Source organism: Hemitrygon akajei, chromosome 15 (assembly GCF_048418815.1).
Source record: "Hemitrygon akajei chromosome 15, sHemAka1.3, whole genome shotgun sequence".
Classification (NCBI taxonomy): domain Eukaryota; kingdom Metazoa; phylum Chordata; class Chondrichthyes; order Myliobatiformes; family Dasyatidae; genus Hemitrygon; species Hemitrygon akajei.
The window spans coordinates 3,881,946-3,906,429 of record NC_133138.1 but is presented as its reverse complement, the minus strand read 5'-3'; the positions used below and the strand labels follow the sequence as shown (position 1 = coordinate 3,906,429).

Here is a 24,484-nt window from a genome sequence, read left to right as displayed (position 1 = left end):
GGAGAAGTAGAGAAACTTAAAACTAGGGATATCATATGCAACTAGAGCACTTCCACTCGTGGGAGTTGATCATAGATATTGCATCCTAGCTGTGTATATTGTATACGCAAGCCACCAGGGCAGTATGATATGGAGAGCAAGCTGTTGCCCATGCAGCAGGCTTCCACTCTCCATGCCGTCAATGAATTTAAAGAATTGGCGGAGTTTGGCACAAGCCGGAGTTGCCAGTCAGCAATGAACAACTTAGGACTGCCTTAGGGACTCCAGCTCCTGATTTTTCCTCAGGGTTTATTCCCAAAGCCTTCCCCACGAATGGGTATAGTTGCAAGGCAGCGGAGGTTTCAGATTGGAGTTTTCCTTCTCCAAGACGAGCTGCAAACTATGGCTGATGAGTCCCACCTGCCTGGAGCGAATGGTTTTAAGGTACCAGATACCAGCCTTTGCCCCTTCTCCTGTCAGCAGAAATGGTTATGCAATGTTTAGTAGCTAAGCCACATGTGAAGGCCAGGAGCGAGACTTGGTTGTCAGAGTCTATTTGAGACCCATGCCATTGGGAGCATTTAATAGGTAGTGGTAGCTTATCCCAACTACCACCCCTGGCAATGACAACCTTAAGGAACACAGATGTAACTACTAAGGCTGGAAGAGTGCATTTTCACAGACTGCATAAAATAGATGCCTCTTACTGAAACTGCTTCATGGAAAAACACCTAGACAGAAGTTGGAAAATGTTTTATAAATATAATGTCCTGGTTCATATTTTTTTTACAGTTATGCTGCTCTGTATTTGATTTTTGTGCTGTTCCCTGCAAGCTGCTTGTTTGGGTTACTGTTTCAAAATAACAGATAGGAGAACTGTGTGCCATTCAATTAGGATGGCTTGATTAAGTGAGGGACGCTAAGGTTGGGCTTGGGGCTTTTGTTAAAGAAATGAAGAGAGAAGATGCTGGAGAGAACAGGTCGTAGGATATGACCTGGAGCGGGATTGTGATATCTCAAAGGCTGGGGTGAGATCGAAGGAGGATCAGCGAAGGAGAAACCAGGAGCTCCAATTTGTGCACATTAGACTGTTTCATTTAAATGGGTGCTTTTCTATTTTTGTTCTTTCCTTACTAACCATTTAGTCAAATTAAGAATTATAAAGCTAAATTTTAAAATTGTATGAGGTGTACTGTCTGTTATTTCGTGGCACTTATTTGTAATAGGGTAACGAATCACACAGCGGTGGGCTTGTGCCTCAATCTCCCAGGTTTAGCAGGGCTGGAGATGGTCTTCCCTAGACTTACGCAGCCGATGGAACCAGAGTGCTTCATAAACATCATGTGTTTTATGTTTATGCCTGCTCTTTGAATTACCCGCATGGTCTCTGCTGCTTGCTGATATCCAACTTAAAAGATCAAAGATCAACTTAACTCAGAATGTGCATTTGCTGTGGTGTGTTGGTCAGTGCTCGACATGCAACAAAATACAACATTCAACAATTAGAAAAAATGGAGAATTTTATAAACAATAATAAATACACCATATATAAAATGAATAAAATTAGAGGTTAAAGCATGGATTTGAAATAAAATGTACATAAATACAGAGATACCTGCATGTATTTAGAACGCAAACCGTTGTATAAAAAGTGGTTTATAGTGTTTACACTACAGTGCAGTAACAGGGGTAATAGATAGAGGGGGGTTGGTGGGGGGAGCTAACTAGAATTGTTGATCAGGTTAACTGCCTGGAAGAAGAAATTTTTAAGATATGTGAAGTTTTATTCTAATAGCCCTATAGTCTTTTCCAGAAGGGGATCGTTGGAAAAGGTAATCTGCAGGATTAGTAGCGTGAACAATGATTTTTCCTGCCTGCTTCTTTGTCCTAGTGATGGTAGACTTTTCTGCTGACCTGACAGTTCACCGTAGTTTTCGAATATTGTGAGAGGTCACTGCATCAAACCAGACAGTAATAGTTAATGGTAATCATATTTTTAGAGATCTGCTTTTGCCGTCTTTTCAGGCAATATATTTCAAATAATAATAAATCACTTTATTTTAAAAAGTCTCTTCATTAATTTATGATTACTTTTTGTAAACTATCATCTTAAATCTGCCCTCTGAATGTAATGTGAGGACATTAAGCAATTCAGTGACTTACAGGAGCCAGACATTAATTTATTTTAGAAGAAAAACCTAGTCAGTCACATGAATGGCAATATTTCTCACATTCTGTATTGATATTTGACCAATGAAACAAGCAAGATATTATTCAGCAAAACAGGCATTATGTTAGAGCAGCAAGAAGATTGTTGAGTAAGTCTTGTGACATAAAAGCTCAGAAGTACACCGACGTTATTACAAATTGCTTTCAGTGATTGATAATACATCAGAAAGTGTTGCACAATTATCAGATCAATACACCTCAGTCTTATTGAAGATGTATGCTTCAAAGAAAACCATGCAACAATCCATAACTCCATCCGCTAGTCCAGTCATTTAAAAAAGTTTCACGGAAAGCAGCAGAAAGATTTTAATATGACATGACAAGAATAAAGAAGACATTGGAATTATTGGAATCTTATGTTTTTTAATGTTTCAAATGAAACAATTTTTTTTGAAAAATACTTACATTTTCATTAAAAGCTCATAGAATGAACAATTTTGGGAGGGGAGGATGGGGAGGGAGAGGGTTGGGGGGGAATGAGAGAAGCTGAAGTACACTAAGACAAATGAAAAGCAGATAAGGTTGAATGTGGACTAGCACCAAATCCTGACCTCCCAGGACCAAGCAACTGTAAGTATGAAGTGAGAAATATTTTCTGCCACTTGGTGGCACCAATCTTCAAAGCAACCAGCATTTTAAAAGAGGGAAGTAGCTTTTTAGTCAGCGAGTCTCACACCAGCAGTCTACGGATGGCTGGACAGGGCTCCCTCGCAATTAGGCCGATGAAACCTGTTAGCCTAAAACAATAGGTGGTAAAGTAATTTTTTCTATAAAGCATATCATAAATGAAGTTCATGTTACTTATAAAGAGATTGTTGCACAGTACAGAATGGGGATAGCTATAATATAAACACAAGAGATTCTGCAGATGCCGGAAACCTGGAGCACCACACAGAAAAGGCTGGAGAAACTCAACAGGTCAGGCAGCATCTATGGAAATTAATAGTTGATGTTTGAGGCCAAAACCGTTCATCAGGATTAGAATGGAATGGGGAAGAAGCTAGAATAAGAAGGTTGGGGGAGGGGAGCATTACAAACTGTCAGGTGACAGTTGAAACCAGGTGAGGGGTTTTATTCTGGCTTTTGTCCCCTTAGTTTCGAGTCCTAGTGAAGGGTCTCGGCCCAAAATGTTAACTGTTTATTCCCCTCCATTGACCCACCGACCTGCCTGACCCACTGAGTTCCTCCAGCAATTTGTGTAGCTATAATATAATTCTGGCATATCGTACATGTATTCAAAGTTTAAGAATAAGAAATAATTTAAAGATATAATTTGGGGATAGTTAGTTAGATTGCAAGAGGTAAAGAAAATGTGAAGCAGGTGTTTCTTGTCTTAACAACACTGGCTACAGAGCATCTTACTGGTTATGGTGATATTCATTTCCCTGGTTCGTGGTACAAATTCTTCTTCCTGACCCATCTGCGAACTCCCCAAGAATCGTAGTGGCTCGAGACTGATGGAACCATCACTAGTGACATCAGTAGGCATAAATCTCTGGTTGGCAAGTGATCCCCTAGCCGTTCTATCGATGTCAAATGCTGAATTCTCTGCACATTGCAATTCCGGCTGTAAGAGATCAAACAGCCACTGAATTATGTGAGTATGTCATTAACCGAAACCACTTCAACAAACGTTATCAACTGAGGTAAGGGCATCAGATTAATTCAAACAAGACCATAAGACATAAGAGCACAATTAGACTATTCAGCCCATCAAGTCTGCTCTGCCATTCCATCACGGCTGATTTATTATCCCTCTCAACCCCACTCTCCTGTCTTCTCCCTGTGACCTTGGAAGTCCTCAATAATCAAGAACCTATCAAGCTCTTGATTATTTGTGCTTTTTGGCTGTGAGATTTTGACAATGAATTGCACAATGGATTGCAAACAGACTTGGAATTTGTTTTATCGCAAATGCCACTAAACCAGCATGGCGACCTATCATATATGGTGCTCAAACCAAAAACAAGAGAAAATCTGCAGAAGCCGGAAATCCGAGCAACACAATCAAAATGCTGGAGGAACTCAACAGGCCAGGCAGCACCTATGGAAAAATGTACAGCTGACGTTTCAGGCTGAAACCCTTCAGCAGGACTCATATGGCGCTCCATCTGTTGCACAAAAAATTGACTGGAACTAAATTGATTAATGGCTTGTTAGGGAAAATGGCTACAGGAGACACATAAATGGGTGAATGTCAGGAAAAGGTAAGTAGAGTGTCAGATGGTGGAGAGCACCCCTGTGACCGTTCCCTTCAATAATAAGAACTCTGTTTTGAGTACTGTTGAGGGGGTGGTCGATCTGCATAGGGAAGCACCAGCAGCTGTGCCTCTGGTACTGAGTCTGGCCCTGTAGCTCAGAAGGGTAGGGAACTGAAGAAGATAGCAGCAGTAATAGGGGACTCTATAGTCAGGGGGACAGACAGGCAATTCTGTAGACACAAAAAGAACACACGATGGTAGTTTGCCTCCCAGGTGGTTGGGTCCACCATGTTTCTGAACGCATCCACAATATCTTGAACAGGGAAGGTGAGCAGCCAGAAGTCGTGGTACATATCGGTACCAATGACAGAGGTAGAAAAAGGGAGGAGGTCCTGAGAAAGAATACAGGGAGTTAGGAAGGAAGCTGAGAAGCAGGACCTCAAGGATAATAATCCCAGGATTGCTGCCTGTGCCACGTGACAGTGAGGATAGGAACAGAATGAGGCGGCAGATAAATATGTAACTGAAGAATTGGAGCAGGGGGCAAGAATTCAGATTTCTGAATAATTGGAACCTCTTAAGAGGCAGGTGAGGCCTGTACGAAAGGGATGAACGGGTTTACTAGAACTGTTGGGAGTGGTTTAAACTAATATGGCAAGGGGATGGGAACCAGAATGATAGAGCTGAAGATGAACCAGCAGGTTTACAAGTAGATGATGGATGTAACATGAAAGTAAGGAAGGACAAGTCCACCTTGGGTACAAATGCAGACAGAGCAAAGAGTTAAATTACCACAATTCAAAAGGCACAAGGCGGCAGGTCCTGACCTGAGCTCCGCTGGGTCCTAAAGTCCACCCACACTGAGACAGGTTAAATGGGACAAGTGGGGATGGTGCTGACTGGGAAAAGGGGGGTGTCAGGGTGAATCTTGCTAACAAAAATTTAAGTCAAATACAAAGTTACACACTCAACACAGCGTTAATGGCAATGACTTAAAATGGCGGACGGCGTTCTCCTTCCTCCATTCGTAAGTACGAGTTGTTCGTAAGTCAGACGTTTGTAACTCGGGGACTGCCTGTACTTTGTATCGAAAAGACAGGCAGGAGGGCACAGGCGGTGGTGTGGCTCTGTTGGTAGGAGATGGAATTACATCTTTAGAAACAGCTGACATAGGGAATGCTGAATCTTTGTAGGTGGATGTTAGAGTGATTTTGGGTTTAGGTCATTTACATTTAGTAAATGGCTTTGGCTACCAGTCTTCTGTTCCTTGAAAATCTATTGTGGATTTAATCTGGAACAATAGATTCCTAAAAGCTGTGAATCCCAGTCCACAGATGCTGCTGGTGTCTGTGGGATGGATACGAATCAGAAGGTGTAAAGTTTGTATGTAGCTTCAAAAGAAAGCATTGTCCATACTTTGTAATTATGGAATTGTCCTTTGTGTTTAGCAAATAAATATCGAGCCCTACATTGGGCCAGCAGACCTTTCCACTGAAAGCATTTCCATATGATGCCTGCTGTACCTTGTTTTGTCGAATAAAGAAGCTGCTTTGTATCTACCAGTAACTCTCTCCAGCAATTTCATTCACGCAACAGTGGAGCTAAGAAACTAAAAGGGTAAAAAAACATAATTGGGATCATATATAGGCCTCCAAATAGTAGCCAAGATGTGGGGTTGAGATTGCAAAGGGAGCTGGAAAATACATGTAATAAGGGTAATGACAAGATTGTAATGTGGGACTTCAATATACAAGGGGATTGGAAAAATCAGGTTGGTGTTGGATTGCAAGAGAGGGAATTGGTTGAATGCCAACAAGATGGCATTTTAGAGTAGCTTGTACTTGAGTCTACTCAGGGGAAGGCCATCTTATACTGGGTGTTGTGTAATAACAGATCTTATTAGGGAGCTTAATGTACAGGGATCCTTAGGAGACAGTGATCATAATATGATTGAATTCATACTGCGATTGGAGAGGGAGAAGCACAATTCACATGTATCAGTATCGCAATGGAATAAAGTACTGTAAAGGAATTACAGAGGCACGAGAGAGGAGCTTGCCCACGTGGATTGGAGGAGGATACTGGCAGGGATGACGGCAGAGTAGAGATGGCTGAAGTTTCTGGGTATAGTTCACAAGGCGCGTTAGATACTGTATGTCCCACAGAAGAAGCTGTTTTCAAATGCTGGGACAGACAACTGTGGCTGACAAGGAAAATTGAGGACTGCATAAAAGCCAAGGAAAGGGCATATAAGGCAGCAACAGTGAGTGGGAAGTTAGATGATTAGGAAGCTTTTAAAGCCCGACAAAAGGCAACTAAAAAAGCTATAAGAAGGGAAAAGATTAAATATGAGGGCAAACTAGCCAATAATATAAAGCAGAATACTACACATTTTTTCAGTTATATAAAGAGAAAAAGGAAGATAAGGATTGATATAGGACCACTGGAAAATGATGCTGGTGAGGTAGTAATGGGGGACAAAGAAATGGCAGATGAACTTCATGGGCACTTTGCATCTATCTTCACTGTGGAAGACATTAGCAGTCTGCCTGGGGTCTGTGAGTGTCAGGGAGCAGGAGTGAGTGCCATTGCTATTACAAAGGAAAAAATGCTAGGCAAACTCAAAGGTCTTAAGGTGGATAAGTCACCTGGACTAGATGGACAACGTCCTTTGAGAGAGATTGCTGAAGAGATAACAGATGCATTGGTCATGATCTTTCAAAATTGCTTGATTCTGGCATGATCCTAGAGGACAAAAAATGTCAGTCCACTCTTTAAGAAGGGAGGAAGGGAAAAGTTCTAGGCCAGTCAGCCTAACCTCAGTGGTTGGGAAAGTGTTGGAGTCTATTAAGGATGAAGTTTTGGGTTACTTGGAGACTAATGATAGAATAAATCAGCATGGATTTTGTAAAGGGAAATCTTCTTTGATAAGTCTGTTAGAGTTCTTTGAGGAAGTAACAAGCAAGGTGGACAAAGGAGATGCAGTAGATATCATTTACTTGGATTTTCAGAAGGCATTTGATAAGGTGCCACACATGAGGCTGCTTAACAAGACAAAATCCTATGGCATTACAGGAAAGGTACTGACATGGATAGAGGAATGGCTGACAGGCAGGGGGCAGCGATTGGGAATAAAAGGCGCCTTTTCTGGTTTGCTGCCAGTGACCAGTGGTGTTCCTCAGGGGTCAGTATTGAGACCACTACTTTTCACATTGTTTGTCAATGATTTGGATAATGGAATTTATAGCTTTGTAGGAAAGATTGTGGATGATATGAAGAAAGGTGGAAGGGCAGGTACTGCTGAGGAAGCTATGTGATTGCAGCAGGACTTGGACAAATTGGAAGAAAGGCAAAAAAGTAGCAGATGGAATACAGTGTTGGGAATTGTATGATACTGAATTTTGGTAAAAGGAACTATAGTGCAGACTTAAATCTAAATGAGGAGAAGCTTCAAACGTCAGAGGTGCAGAGGGACTTAGGAGTCCTTGTGCAAGATTCTCAGAAGGTTAATTTACAGGTTGAGTCTGTGATAAAGAAGGCAAATGCACTCTTGGCATTTATTTCAAGGAGAATAGAATATACAAGCAAAGTGATAATGTTGAGGCTTTATATGACACTAGTCAGGCAGCATTTGGAGTATTGTAAACAGTTTCGGGCCCTATATCTCAGAAAGGATGTGTTGTCATTGAAGAGTGTCCAGAGGAGGTTGACGAGGATGATACCAGGAATGAAAGGGTTAACGTATGGGCCTGTGCTCACTGGAATTTAGAAGAATGCAGGGGGATCACATTGAAACCTACCAAAGGTTGAAAGGACTTGATAAGGTGGTTGTGGAAAGGATGTTTCCTTCAGTGGGGGTATCCAGAACTAGAGAGCACAGCCTTAAAGTTGAGGGGAGACCTTTTAGAACAAAGGTAAGGAGCAATTTTTTAAGCCAGAGAGTAGTGAATCTGTGGAATACTCTGACACAGACTGGTGGAGGTGAAGTTTATGGGTATATTTATGGCAGAAGTTGATCATTTCCTGATTGGTCAAGGCATCAAAGGATATAGAGAGAAGGCAGGTGTATGGATTTGAGTGGGATCCAGGATCAGCCATGGAATGGTGGAGCAGACTCAATGGGCTGAATCGCCTAATTCTGTTCCTATGTTTTATGGTCTTATGGTCCATAACCCTTCATACCCCTCCCATCCATTCACATCCAAACTTTTAGCATCCTCACCTTCTGATGGCAGCTCATTCCACCCTCGCCTCACCCTTCCCCATAAATACTTCACCCTTCACCTATAACCTTTAGTTGTAGAAGAAGAATAGCTCTTAACTTGGCAGTGGAGTTATCGGGGCACCGTCATGACTGTGTTTCTGTAGCAAGCTATCCTTGTTTTTACAAGGCCGAGTTGCTAGCTCGACACTCAATCCGACCTGGATTTGAACTCGGGAACCTTTGCTCCGGAGTCCGGCATTGATGTTATTGCGCCAGCGAGCGGGACTACCTCTAGTTGTAGTCTCACCCAACCGCAGTGGAAAAGCCTGCTTGCATTTACCCTATCTATACCCCTCATGATTTTGTATACCTCTAGAAATCTCCCCTCATTCTCCTTTGTGCCAAGGAATAAAGTGCAAACCAATTCAATCTTTCTCTGTAGCTCAGGTCCTCAAGTCCAGGCAACATCCTTGTTAATTTTCTCTGCACCATTTCAAGCTACACAAACTGTAGCTTCAAGACAAAGGAAGTTCTATAAGTTCTTGAAATCCAAACTAGAGTGGAGTGTGGAGTGTTGAATATATTTCTGAAGACAGAGACTGGGTGAGGAAGGGAACGAGGCTAAGGATCAGCCACAACTTTAACTGCGTTCCATTTTCTTTCAGTACTCCACGATGCCAACTAGAACTGGCAGTCAGCATCCTGTTTACCTGGATTTGAGGACATGTACTTTAACAAGAGGTTAGACTAACTGGAAAGTGGGGGCTGGGGGGAGATCTGATAGAGATTTGTAAGATTATAAGAGGCATTGATAGAGTCGACAGACAATATCTTTTTTCCATGAGTTGAAATGTCTAATACCAGAGGATATTTATGCAAGGTGAGAGGGAATAATTTCAAAGGAGACGTGAGGGGCAAGTTTTTCTACACAGAGAGTGGTGGGTGCCTGGAATGCACTGCCTTGGGTGCTGGTAGAGGTGCTACATTAGGAACTTTTAAGGGACATTTAGGTGGGCACATGAATATGAGGAAAATGGGGGGATGTGGACATTGTGTTGGCAAAGGGAATTAGTTTAGTTGGCTACTTGATTACTAATTTAATTGAGAGGGGCTGTTCCTGCACTGTATTGTTCTATTTCCTATCAAATTCCACAAGTCATGGAATTTTGAAATAATTTTCTTTCCAAATTAACTAACAGAAGAGCTTTAACCAACTGCAAAAGTAGTGAAGTTTTTTTGTCAACTGTATTCAACAGACTGTTCAACATCAACAGAGAGTAGAAAAAATCCCCAAAAGAATTACATTTAGAGAATACTAATATTTTTAAGATTGCTGTTTCAGTTGTATCTTGCAATGTGGCAGTTTGCACTTAAGCTGTTGAAAGCAACATAGCATAAGGCCATCCACTTGAACAGAAAATGCAAACAGATGATTTATTCAAATAGCAGTTTGATCTTACCAGAATTCCCAGTGCCTTCAGTATGTTTAGTTTGCAGATGGGGCAAGTACAGTGTTCATTTAGCCAGGGATCAACACACTGTTTGTGGAAGACATGCCTGAAACAGTTCACAATACAAACTGGTTTAAAATGCATGAACCATTTTAGTAGAAGTACTAGAACGTAGTTGTACAACAAGTTTATCAGGACTGGAAGGAATAATGAATCAGCCCTGATGGAATGGCAGAGCAGATTCAATCGGCTGAATGGCCTAATTCTGCTCATATGTCTTTTGACTTATGTATTATTTATGTAACAATAATAAACCAATTCCCAATCTGATGGGGCATTGACCATTGTCAGGTTGTGACACTGTATCAGATATTTCTTACATTTACAAAACCTCTTCGAACTCGAATTATTGGTTCTTGGTACAGCAAGGATATTCCAGCAACCTTTCATGAATGTACCATTTTCCTCATATACACAAAGATTCCAAAACAGACTAACAATCAACATAGAACATAAAACAGGACAGCATAAGAAGAGGCCCTTTGTCTCAGTCTATGCTAAACAAATTCAAACTAATCCCATCTGCCTGCATACAATCCATGTCCTTCCATATCCTGTACTTTTGAAAGGTGCCTGTCTAAGTATCTCGCAACATCACTATAACTGCTTACTTCACTAGCACCAACACCCAGTTTGTTAACCCTTGCACATTCCATTAACCTAACACTCTTGTGTGTAAAAAGACTTGCCTCGCACATCTCCTCTTAACTTTCCCCACCCTCACTTTACTTTCCACAAGTGGCAAGGCTGATCAACACCTCCACCCACTAATCCACCCCACCACACTACAGTTTCATTTCCTGTCAGTTACCTTAAGTACAACCTAGTGTCACTATATGCATATATATCGTATGTATTTATATTTATTGCAATAGTGGTAGAGGTGGATAAAATAGGGTCTTTTAAAAGCCTCTTAGATAGGTACATGGAGCTTATAAAAACAGAGGGTTATGGGTAATTCAGCAGGTCAGGCAGCATCAGTAGAAACCAACAGACAACATTTCGAGCCAAGACCCTTCATCAGGACTGAAGAGGAAGGGGGAAGGGGCCCTATAAAGAAGGTGGGGGGAGGGTGGGAAGGAGAAGGCTGGTAGGTGCCAGGTGAAAAACCAGTGAGGGGAAAGATCAAGGGGTGGGGGAGGGGAAGCAGGGAGGGGATAGGCAGAAAAGGTGAAGAAGGAATGTAAGGGGAAAGCACTATGGGTAGTAGACGGAGGCGGAATCATGAGGGAGGTGATAGGCAGCTGGAGGAGCAGGCAGAGTGAAATTGGGATGAGGGAAGGGTGGGGGGAGAGAATTCAATGTTCATGCCAAGGGGCTGGAGACTACCCAGACTCCTCCAGCCTGAGTTGGGCCTCATCATGGCAGTAGAGGAGGCCATGTATGGACATATTCGAATGGGAATGTGAAGCAGAGTTGAAGTGGGTGGCAACAGGGAGATCCTGTCTGTTGTGGCGGATGGAGCGTAGGTGCTCGACGAAGCAGTCCCTCAATCTGTGTTGGGTCTCGCCGATGTAGAGGAGGCCGCACCGGGAGCACCGGATGCAGTAGATGACCCCAACAGCTCACAAGTGAAGTGTTGCCTCATCTGGAAGGACTGTTTGAGGCCCTGAATGGTGTAAGAGAGGAGGTGTAGGGACAGGTGTCTGCCACAACAGAAGGGATACCGCTTCGTCGAGCACCTCTGCTCCGTCCGCCACAACAGACAGGATGTGAGACCTGACGCAGATTGGGGGACCACTTTGTCAGGCACCTTCGCTCCATCTGCCACAACAGACAGGATCCCCAATCAGTCCTTCCAGGTGAGGCAACACTTCACTTGTGAGTCTGTTGGGGTAATCTAATGCATCCGGTGCTCCTGGTGTGGCCTCCTCTACATTGGTGAGACCTGACATAGATTGGGGGACCGCTTCATCGAGCACCTCCGCTCCATCTGTCACAACAGACAGGATCTCCCGGTTGCCACCCACTTCAAGTCTGCTTCACATTCCCATTCAGATATGTCCATACATGGCCTCCTCTACTGCTACGATGAGGCCAAACTCAGGGTGGAGGAGCAACATCTCATATATCGTCTGGGTAGTCTCCAGCCCCTTGGCCTGAACATTGAATTCTCCAACTTCCGGTAATTCCCTCCTTCTCCCTTTCCCCATCCCAGTTTCACTCTGCCTCCTCCTCCAGCTGCCTATCACCTCTCTCATGGTTCCGCCTCCGTCTACTACCCATAGTGCTTTCCCCTTACATTCCTTCACCTTTCCTGCCTAACCCCTCCCTGCTTCCCCTCCCTACCCCTTGATCTTTCCCCTCACTGGTTTTTCACCTGGCACCTACCAGCCTTCTTCTTCCCCCATCCCCACCTTCTTTATAGGGCCCCTTCCCCCTCCCTCTTCAGTCCTGATGAAGGGTCTCGGCCCGAAACATTGACTGTTCGTTTCCACGGATGCTGCCCGACCTGCTGAGTTCCTCCAGCGTGTTGCTTTGACCCCAGCATCTGCAGAGTATTTTGTGTTTACGAGGGCTAGGGTAACCCTAGGTAATTTCTAAAGTAAGTACATATTCGGCACAGCATTGAGGGTCAAAAAGTCTGTATTGTGCTGTAGGTTTTCTATGTTTCTTCTATGCTAACATTGTGGGCTGAAGGGCCTGTAATGTACTGTAGTCTTCTAAGTTCTATAACTAAAGCCCTCAAATCCAGGCAATATCATGATAAGTCTGCTCTGCATTCTCACCATTGCAATCTCATCCTTCCTGTAGTGTTATAGACAGAAATTTCAGGGAGATAGTCACTCCACAGGTTGAGTCAGACAGATGGGTGACTGCCAGGAGGGGAAGTCAGGTGTCCTCTGTGGCTATTGACCTCTTAAGAATAATATTGTGTTGGAATAGTCTGTTTGATTGTTATTTTCTTTGCATCTTAATAATTAATTGTTTGCTTGGATTTTAAGTGGCTCTTACATACATATATTTGTTTAGTATGCTTCTTAGTGGTATATGCAAATCGTCTGTATGTCTCTAGTGGTTACATTTGTATGATTCTGGAAAGTTCTGGAAGCTTCTCTTGGTATTGCATTATTTCTGATTGATTTCTTTAGGCTTTCTGATTGATTTATCTGTAATCTGAATGGAATGTTTCTTATCTATGGGTCTAAAAAGAGTTGACCATGCAGTGGTGTCATCTTTTTCTTTCTGTTTTTATCTTTCTTCACTTAATAGATCTCTATCACTGTCCGTTTTCAGCTTTCTCTGTTCTATTAACACTGAATAAAACAACTGGCAAGCAACAGGTTTTGTGCCTCTTTCCTGACTTCTGAAAGAAACCTATATTCAAACATTAGAATCTAACAATTGTATGAATACCTTTGTGGACTGTAAGACCATAAGAGGTTGAAGCAGAATTAAGGCATTCAGCCCATTGCTGAGTAAGGTTGTGCAGAGAAAAACACCAGACTGATCAGCCAATGAGATGTATGTATAGATGGACTCATTGAAATATATAGGATATTGAGAGGTCTTGACAGGATAGAGGATATATCTGATAGTGGGTGAGTCTAGGAACAGAGGACACAGCCTCAGAATTGAGGGATGTCCATTTAGATCAGAGATGAGGAGGAGTTTCTTTAGCCATAGGGTAGTGAATCTGTGGAATTCATTACCACAGACAGCTGTGTAGATCAAGAAATTAGGTTTATTTAAAACAGAGATTGATAGGTTCTTAGAGCAAACACGAGGAAATCTGCAGATGCTGGAAATTCAAACCACAACACACACAAAATGCTGGTGGAACACAGCAGGCCAGGCAGCATCTATAGGGAGAAGTGCTGTCGACGTTTCGGGCCGAGATCCTTCGTCAGGAGTCCTGGCCTAGATGTTGTCCTAGGAGTCCTAGATGCTGCTTGGCCTGCTGTGTTCCACCAGCATTTTGTGTGTGTTGTTGATAGGTTCTTAGTCAGGGCGTCAGGGGTTATGGGGAGAAGGCAGAAGAATGGTGTTGAGATGGATAATAAATCAGCCATGAAGGAATGGCGGAGCAGACTCATGGGTAGAGGGGCTAAATTCTGCTTCTATGTCTTATGGACTCTTGACCTCACAACCTACTTCACAGCCTTCTCATGTTACTGATATTCATTATCTATCTATCCTTTGTGTTTGCACAGTTTGTTGTCTTTGCAGATTGGTTGTTTGCCTGTCCTGCTGGGTGTGGTCTTTCATTTATTCTATGGTGTTTCTTGGATTTACTGTGTATGCCCACAAGAAAATGAAACTCAGGGTAGTACTTAAATAATAAATGTACTTTGAACTTTGTTTACCTGCACTGCATTTTCTGTCACTGTTACATTTTATTCTGCATTGCTATGATTTTATCTTGTAATACCTCAACGTACTGTGTACTGATCTGATCTGTATGAACAATATGAAAGACAAGCTTTTCACTGTATCTCAGTTCATGTGACAATAATAAACCAATTCCAACCTAAGACATAGGAAGCTGAAATCTTAAAAGCAGAGTCAAAATTCAAAGTAAATTTATTATCAGAGTACGTATATTTCACCATATACAACTCTTGAGATTCATTTTCTTCTAGGTATTTACAGGGAAATAAAGAAATACAATAGAATTTAAGAAAAGCTATACATAATCAAAGACAGACAAGCAACCAATGCAAAATTGTGCAAATAAAATAACACTGAGAGCATGAGTTGTAGAGGATTTGAATGTGAGTCTGTAGATTGTGGAATCAGTTCAGACTTGAGGTTAGTGATGTTATCCACACTGTTTCAGGAACCTGCTGGTTGTGGGGAACTAGAGGAATGGAATTGAGAAAGTACTTACATTTTCAAGGTATTACAGCTTAAAGAGGCCATAGAATGTCCTTGAGATGTAGGATTAAGGAAAGACCAAAAGTATTTTATACATAAAGTTGAGAGGGTATGTAGAGAGAAGGTAGGATTCTTGAGTAGTAATTCAAGGAACACCACTGGACACACTCCTGAGTACAAGCAATTCATAGGCAAAGGAAGGGGTTAAGCTTGGAGCCAGTGGCAGTGAATGGGCACTTTATATTGGTTTTCACCAAAGAGGATACGGATATGTAACAAAATGATGATAAATAAGACTGTAATAATAGGAGCACAATTAGGACATTTGGCCTATTGAGTCTGCTCCAGCATTCCATCATGCCAATTTATTAACCCCATTCAGCCCCATTCTCTTGCCTTCTCCCAGTAACTATTGATGCCCTGATAAATCAGGAACCAATCAACTCAGCATTAAATACACCCAATGACCTGGCCTCCACAACCACCTGTGGCAATGAATTCCACAATTCACCATCCACTGGCTAAACAAATTCCTTTCATCTGTTTTAAATGGGCATCCCTCTGTTCCTAGACTCCCTGACTATAGGAAACATTCTCTCCACATCCACTATCCAGGCCTTTCAAAATTTGATATAATTATGCACATTTTATTTCATATCTGTATTTAACTTCTAATTTTATTTTTAAATTATTATTCTTTGTAATTGTTGAATGTTGTATTTTGTTGCATGTCAGGCCCTGACCAACACACCACAGTAAATTCCTAATACATGTAAATATATATAGTGAATAAAGTTGATTTCTGATCCTGATTTGTGCTACTCTAATTGATGGTTCATAAATTGACTGGATATAATTGATGGTTCACACCCCACTCTGAAACTGACACAATCATTTCACTGTCACCAAAGTTAAACTCATTTGCTTCTAACTGCCTTATTCATCCTCCTTTTCTTTTTAAAGGATACATCATCTCCAGTATTCCAAAGTTCTATTCAGGGAAGATTGAGAAATTGTAATTGGAGCATATGCCATTGGCTCCTTGCTTTTTTTAGCAAGCTGGAGTGTGAGTGAGTGAGTGAGTGTGAGTGTGTGTATGTGTGTTTGTGTGAGAGAGAGAAGGGCAATGAATATTTTTCTCACATGCCTTACAATTACTCTTTTTTGGCCTTTTGTATATATTAAGTATTACTTCATTGGTATTTCAGATATAGGAATTCTGCAGGTTAGGCAACATCTAGGGAAATGAATAAACAGTCAATGTTTTGGGCCAAGATACTTCAGGAGATAAGTCCTGATGAAGAGTTTCATCCCAAAACATTGACTATTTATTCCTTTCCATAGATGCTGCTTGACCTGCTGAGTTCTTCTAGCATTTTGTGTGTGCTACTCTGGATTTCCAGCATCTGCAGAATCTCTTAAGCTTAAGATCTTTGATAAAGTGTCCAAAAAGCATATAAAACTGTAAACAACTTTTCAGTTCCAACTGAAAGGTCTGTGTAACTTGATAGTGGAGAGGGATGTATTCTAAATGAGATCACTTCCATCAATAAAACATAAATGTATCTGAATGTGTAATACAATAAGATCTTGAAAAAAGGTCATTATGCTGATAGAATTACTAAAACACAAAACGGATGCACATAAACATATTCATTCCCTGGAGGGAGAATGCAACCTAGTATTGATTTTTTTAAACATTTATTTCTAAAATTAAATTTCAGGAATTTGCTCATTTTTAATCAGGGCAATTAAAAACAGTAAACCATACTGCGAAAAAAATTTCAAATTTGATGAATTCCCTTCAGCCTTACCACACAAGTACAAATATTTTGTATCTTCATGCACCAAGCTCCAGGCAATCTATACATTTTGTCTTCACCAGTACAGCCTCCTTCACCTTAATGATACAATGCATAACTATCCTGCTTTGGCCTCAGTTTCATCATCTCCATCATCTAAAATTCTGACCAAACCACACTTCCGGGGGCTTCTAACTACAGTTACACTTTGATATTTCTATTGCATTGGGACACTTTTCACAAAGCTGTTTCAAGATTTATCTGGATCTACCTGGATTAGAGAGCATGTGCTGTAATGTTCTATGTTTTAAAACATACACATACACTGTAGCAGGAATGTCACAAAATTATTAATGTACTAGTTATTATTAAAATTTCCAGCATATACATGTACAGTGTCTATAAGAAGTATTTAACCCCTTGGAAGTTTTCATGTTTTATCGTTTACAACATTGAATCACAGTGGATTTAATTTGGCTTTTTTGACACTGATCAACAGTGTCAAAAGACTCTTTCATGTCAAAGTGAAAACAAATTTCTACAAAGTGATCTAACTTAATTACAAACATAAGGCACAAAATAATTGATTGCCTCAAGTACTTACCCCTATAATATGACACAACAAATAATTACTGGGGCAGCCAATTGGTTTTAGAAGTCACATAATTAGTTAAATAGAGATCACCGTGTGCAGTCAAGGTGTTTCAATAGATTGTAGTAAAAATACACCTGTATCTGGAAGGTTCATATGTTGGTGAGTCAGTATCCTGGCAAAGACTACACCATTAAGACAAAAGAACACTCCAAGCAACTTCACAAAAAAGGTTATTGAAAAACACAAGTCAGGAGATAGATCCAAGAAAACTTCCAAGTCACTGAAATCATCAAGAAATGGAAAGAATATAGCACAACTGTAAATCTGCCTACAGCAGGCAGTCCCCAAAAACTGAGTGTCTGTACAGACAGGGACTAGCAAGGGACGCTACCAAGTGACCTATGACAGCTCTGGAGGAGTTACAAGCTTCAGTGGCTGAGATGGGAGAGTGGCAAAGAGAAAGCCATTGTTGGAAAAAAAGTCATATGAAATCTTGGCTAGAGTTTGCCAAAAGGCATGTGGGAGACTCTGAAGTCAGCTAGAAGAAAGGAGGATACAACTTTTTGACCATCAGACTAAATACTATGTCACCATCCCTACTGTGAAGCACACTGGTAGTTACATCATGCTGTGGAAGGCTTGTGAAGGTAGAGGGTAAAATGAATGCAGCAAAATACAGGGAAATCCTGGAGGAAAACCTGATGCAGTCTGCAAGGGAACTGTGACTTGGGAGAAGATTTGTTTTCCAGCAAGACAATGACCCCAGGCATAAAGCCAAAGCTACACAGGAATGTCTTAAAAAATAACAAAGTTAATGTCCTGGAGTGGCCAAGCCAGAGTCCAGACTTCAATCCAATTAAGAATTTGTAGCCGGACTTGAAAAGGGCTGTTCATTCATGATCCCTGTACAATCTGACAGAGCTTGAGCAGTTTTGTAAAGAAAAATGGGGAAACATTGCAGTGTCCATATGTGCAAAGCTGATAGAGACCTATCCACGCAGACTCGAGGCTGTAATTGCTGCCAAAGGTGCATCTGCTAAATACTGACTTGAAGGGGGTGAGTAATAATGCAATCACTTGTTTTGTGTTTAATAATTGTAATAAATTTAGACCAATTTGTAGAAATTTGTTTTCACTTTGACACTAAAGACTGTTGATCAGTGTCAAAAAAGCCAAATTAAATCCACTGTGATTCAAATTTGTAAAACAATAAAACATGAAAACTTCCAAAGTGGGTGAATACTTTTTATAGGCACTATATATTAAAACAAGGTAAAGAGGCTTACTTGCATGGCAGAATTCTGACCACATCGTTAGATTTGTATCCCTCGATACAGACTGCACAGTGATCGAATTCTGGATCTGTTTCCTGAAAAATGCAGTAAGATATAATTCAGTTAACACATATTTAGAAAGGAGGATTCTAACAGAATTTTTTCTTGCAATAATTTTCATCTACATAATGATACACCACAATAAAACATTAAAATTCCTGCCAGAACCCCTGTCAGTAAGCCCAGCTTGCACATTTATCGGTGTGAGTGATGACAATTGTAAATTAATAGTTTGTGCTTTATTGTTATGGCTTAAAAGATATTGTACAGCACAGGAAAAGGCCTTTTGGTCCATCTTTTCTATGCTGGCTCTGATGCCTAATCTCATTTGCCCTCATTATGTGCCATCAGTGCAGAGATGAGTAAACCTCGTGGAGCAGCGAGCTAAATCAGCCTGTCCCTCTCCTCCGGCCTTGACACCCTGACCTTTTCAATCTGGCCGAATGCTTAAAACATCCAAACCTCAGGTTGTTCCTTGCTCTTGGTCCCAGGCCCTGCCACTTCAATAAACTCTTGGGTCCAAGCCCTGCAGCCTCAATTTTGGCTTGTGCTCTAATTTTGCAATTCAGTTGGGCCATTAAATCAATGAAATCTTGGGTCTTTCCTTGCTCTCGGGCCCGAGCTCTGTCTCATTGAACTTCCTCCAAGTCTGCTGCAGCAATGGCCAAACATTGGCTCATTCCTCACACTCTGACCTGGACCCTACTACCTAGATTTGGCCCATAGATGCATCTGTCCTGCACCTTCCAGACTTCAGTTCAAACTGCAAAAATGCCAGTGCCCTATATGTTACTACATATAGGACACAATGGCTTGCATCTCAAAGTCCCACTGTACATCAATGCTTCGAAAGTCTCTGCCATTTACAGTACATGCTTCAGCAGAACTTGACTTCTCAATTGATTGTGGACTTCATTAAGGACATTCACCAACCAGCATATGCCCTCTTCTCATTACTACCATCAGGGAAGAGGTACAAGAGCCTGAAGACATACACTCCACATTCAGGAACAGCTTCTTCCCCTCCGCCATCAGTTTTCTGCATGGTATGTAGCTCACTATTTTGCTCTCCTTTTGTACTATTTATTTATGTTATTGTAATTTTAATTTTTGTGTATTGCACTGTACTAAAACAGCAAAACAACAAATTTCACAACATACGTCAGTGATGATAAACCTGATTCCTACAAAAAGTAGTGGATATGGCCCAGACCATCAGTGGTAAAGCTTCCTACAATTGAGCAGGATCGATCATCACATCCCTCCACCATCTAGGTCATGCTCTCTTCCTGATGCTGCCATCAGGAAAAAGGTACAGGAGCCTCAGGACCCAAACCACCAGGTCCAGGAACAGTTATTACCCCTCAACTATCAGGCCCTTGAACCAAAGAGGATAATTTCATTCACCCCAACCCTGAAATTTTCCCACAATCTATGGACTCGTTTTCAAGGACTCTTCATCTTATTTTCTTGATATTGATTACTTTTTTATTTATTACTACTATTTCTTTTTTTCTTTTGTATTTGCACAATTTGTTGTGTCTTGCACATTGGTTGTTTGTCCATCCTGTTGTGTGCAGACTTTTATTTATTATTATTATTTCTTTCTGTATTTGCAGTTGGATGTCTTGCACACTGACTGAATGTCCAAGCTGATGCGGTCTTTCATTGATTCTATTATGGTTATTCTATTATGAAATTGTGTAGACCCACAAGAAAATGAATCTTGGAGTCGTAAATGACATGTATGTACTTTGATAATAAATTTGCCTTGAAATTTGGACTTTGAAACATTGGCTGTTTTTTTCCCTTCCATATGAAGAGAGCCACTGAAGAAAGATTAGCTTTATTTGTCACATGTACATCAAAATATTGTAACAGCCAGTTACAGTTACAGTCAAACAAGAGAAAATCTGCAGATTCTGGAAATCTGAGTAACACACACAAAATGCTGGAGGAACTCAGCAGGCCAGGCAACATCAATGGAAAAACGTACAGTTGATGTTTTAGGCCGAAACCCTTTCTAAAACGCTGACCGCACTTTTTTTCCATAGATGCTGCCTGGCCTGCTGAGTTCTCCAGCATTTTGTGTGTGTTGCCCAGTAAAAATGCATTGCTTTGTGTCAACAAACAGCTTAAGGATGTGTTTTGTGCAGCCTGCAAGCGTCGCCACACTTCTGGTGTCAACACAGCATGACTTACTAACCCTAAACTGTACATCTTTGAGATGTGGGAGGAAACTGGAGCACCAGAGGAAACCAATATGGTTGTGGGGAAGAATGTATAAACTCTTTAAAGATAGTGGTGGGAATTGAATCCCGGTTGCTGGCACTGTACCGTGTCACAGTGAATGTAGAAAGGAGAATTAACATGACAGTCAACTGAAAGCTCAGGGATGCCTTTGTGAAGAGGTTACTCAATCTGAATTTGATTTGTAGAGGAGACCATACAGTGAGAAGTGAACTGAGACTGAAGTTGCCTTGGTGGATGGAGGCAAATGGTTGTATTGGAATGGTGCTGATCAGACTGGAAGCTTGTAACAAGTGTTGTACCCCAGGGAGCATTTCTCTCACCTTTGTTGTTTGTAGTGCATGTCTTGGATGAGAATGTAGGTGGTTTGATGAGTAAGTTTGCTGAGATGAAGATTGATGGAGTCATAAATAGCGAGGAAGGTTATGCGGGACAGATAGCTGGGTGCAGCAGTAGCAGATGGAATTTAATCTGGACAAGAGTGAGGTAATGCACGATCAGGATTAAAGTTCAAAGTAAACTTATTATCGAAGTACATAAATGTCACCATATATAATCCTGAGATTCATTTTCTTGCAGCCATACTCAGTAAATCCATGAAACATAATACAATTAGCATCAGCATATAACCTGTAGCATCAGAGGTCCCAAAACACTAGACCAATGTTGTACTAATATATGGAATGCTACCATTCCATGCCCAGACTGCATTTCAGTAAATTGGGCAGGGTTCACTTCAACCAAGCCTGGTTGAAGTCCCCAACTATGCTTTTCAATGCGTCAAAATGGACTTGTTTATTGTTTAGGGCTGGAACCCTACCTCTTCTCAAATCATCAACAGTTCCAATACAAACAAAAGAGAATTATTTCCACTGATATACGGCCTGCTACCAGAAATTTGTAGCTATTTTGTTGTGAGATAGATCAAGGGCTTGAAAAACAAACCAGGAGAACACAAGTGAATATAAAGGAAAATCGTAGTTGGTTATTCATCTTGCACTGATTCCTTATCAATTTATGATTTCACTGGATAAGTGAATCACTCTCATTCAAAGGATTCAAACACTCACCATGCACAAATTATAAACATTTTGTAAGCTGTAATGATAACTATTGATAGAGCACTTTTCATACAGATAATGCAACTCAAAGTGTTTTACAATGGGATACAGTGCAAATGTGAAAATAAAAAAATGAAAAACAAGATTAAATAGGTTTTGAGCTGGTGTTTAAAGTGTGTATCCCTTTTAGTTTTGGATATTGAATTCCACAGTTTTGGAGTGTAGTTCAAAAAAGCTGACCGGACCATCTTTTGAGGGAGATTTAAGAAACAAGCAGAAGGAGACCTAAGAGCTCAAGTAGGATTATAAAATGAAAACATTCTGTAATGTACTCCGGTCCCAGACCATAAGGAGCTTTAAAATCAAGTAAGAGAACTTCTAAAAGATAAAGGAAGCCAATGCAGGGTAGCTAGTATGGGACTGATATCTTCCCTCATCCTGGTTTTGGTTAAAAGATTAGCAGTGGTGTTCTGAATAAACTGAAGTTTGTAAATACTGTTTTGTAAGGCCAGTAAAAAGTACATTGTAGTAATCTAGTCTATTGGATTTAAAGGTGTGAATTAGTCTTTCAGCATCATTATGTGAAAGAAACAAATGTACCTTTGCAATATTTCGAGTGTAGAAATGCTGTTCTGGTCACTTTCTAGCACTTAACCACAGTTCCAAGTTCCAACAAAATGTTGTGAAGTGCAATGATGTTTGCAAACAGATGAAGAATACCACAAATTACGTTAGCCTTGTGTCGCAGCATAAACACAAGTCAGAAAGTCATGGGTTATGTACTACTCCAGAAAGAAGCACAGAATACAGGTGACACAACACTGTATAATCTGCAGATGAAATGTGAAACTAGGCTCTGTCATGGAAGACAAGACATTGGGTATATTTATAGTGGAGGTTGATGGGTTCTTGATTAGTCAGGGCATTAAAGGTTATGGGGAGAAGGCAGGAGAATGGGGTTGAGAGAGATAATAAATCACCTGTGATGGAATGGTAGAACAGACTTGATGGTCTGAATGGCCTAATTCTGCTCCTCTGTCTAATGGTCTCTTAAGTCTGACAAACTTTGAAGGGACGAGGAAGGAACTAGCGAGAGTAAATTGGAAACAGATGTTCAAAGGGGAAAGCACAGAAGTAATATGGGAGAAGTTTAGGGACCACTTGGGCTGAGTTCAGGATAGGTTTGTCCCACTGAGGCAAGGGAAAAACTGGTAGGAAAAGGGAGCCGTGGCTAACAAAACATGTGAGGCAACTTGTCAAGAGGAAAAAGGAAGCAGATGTTAGATATAAGAAGCAGGAAGTAGAAGGGGCTTATGAGAAATATAGGGTAGCCAGGAAGGAGCTAAAGAAAGGACTTGGGAGAACTCAAAGGGGGTATGAGAAGGCCTTGGCATGTAGGATTAAGGAGAACCCCAAGGCATTCTATGCGTACTTGAAGAATAGGAGGATGACGAGAACGAAGGTGGGACCGCTATCGGATAAAGAGGGCAACATGTGCCTGGAAGCGGAGGAGGATGGAGAGGTCCTAACTGAATACTTTGCTTCAGTATTCACAAGTGAAAAGGATCTTGATCAGGATGAGGTTGAAGTAGAGCAGGCCTGTGTGCTGGACAATGTGGAGATAAAGGAAGAAGTGCTGGATCTTCTTAAAAACATTAAGATTGATAAATCCCCAGGGCCGGATATGATACACCCCAGGTTGTTGTGGGAATTGAGAGAAGAGATCGCTGGAGCATTAGCTATGATCTTTGAATCCTCTTTGGCTGCAGGGGAAGTGCCGGAGGACTGGAAAATGGCAAATGTAGTTCCCTTGTTTAAAAAAGGTAATAGGGAAAAACCTGGGAACTATAGACCGGTGAGTTTTACGTCAGTGGTATGCAAACTACTGGAAAGGATTCTTAAGGATAGGATCTACGAGATTTTGGAGAAGTACAGTCTACTCATGGATAGTCAACATAGCTTTGTGAAGGGAAGATCGTGCCTCACGAGCCTGATTGAGTTTTTTGAAGAGGTAACAAAAGAAATTGATGAGGGTAGGGCAGTGGATATGGTCTACATGGACTTTAGCATAGCATTTGACAAGGTCCCTCATGAGACTCATCCAGAAAGTCATGATAAGTGGAACCTTGGCTGTTTGGATAAAAAATTGGCTTAAAGGAAGAAAGCAGAGGGTAGTTGTGGAAGGCAAGTATTCTGCCTGGAGGTTGGTGACTAGTGGAGTGCCACAGGGCTCTGTCCTGGGACCCCTGCCTTTGTGATTTTTATAAATGACCTGGATGCAGAGGTGGAAGGATGGGTGAGTAAGTTTGCGGATGACACAAAGATTGGAGGAGTTGTGGATGGAGCTGTAGGTTGTCGAAGGTTACAAGAGGATATAGACAGGCTGCAGAATTGGGCAGAAAAATGGCAGTTCAATCTGGACAAGTGTGAGGTGATGTGTTTTGGAAGGACAAACCAGAAGTCTGAGTACAGGATTAATGGTCAGTTACTTAAGAGTGTG

General features: G+C 41.2%; 1 protein-coding gene across 6 annotated transcripts in view; it reads right to left on the bottom strand.

The window, feature by feature from the left end:
* Nucleotides 1-24,484, bottom strand: part of rnf130 (ring finger protein 130) — a 234,810-nt gene that overhangs the window by 83,249 nt on the left and 127,077 nt on the right. For 4 of the 6 annotated variants that reach the window (XM_073067066.1, XM_073067069.1, XM_073067070.1 and 1 more), the window contains exons 4-6: nt 18,626-18,708; nt 10,074-10,170; nt 3,571-3,775 (exon numbers count right to left, since the gene is read on the bottom strand). In XM_073067066.1, the coding sequence (XP_072923167.1) occupies nt 3,571-3,775; nt 10,074-10,170; nt 18,626-18,708 (385 nt within the window). Of the gene's footprint in view, nt 1-1,510; nt 2,946-3,570; nt 3,776-10,073; nt 10,171-18,625; nt 18,709-24,484 lie in introns of those variants that run through there. The other 2 variants (XM_073067071.1, XR_012101564.1) reach the window with 2 other exon arrangements.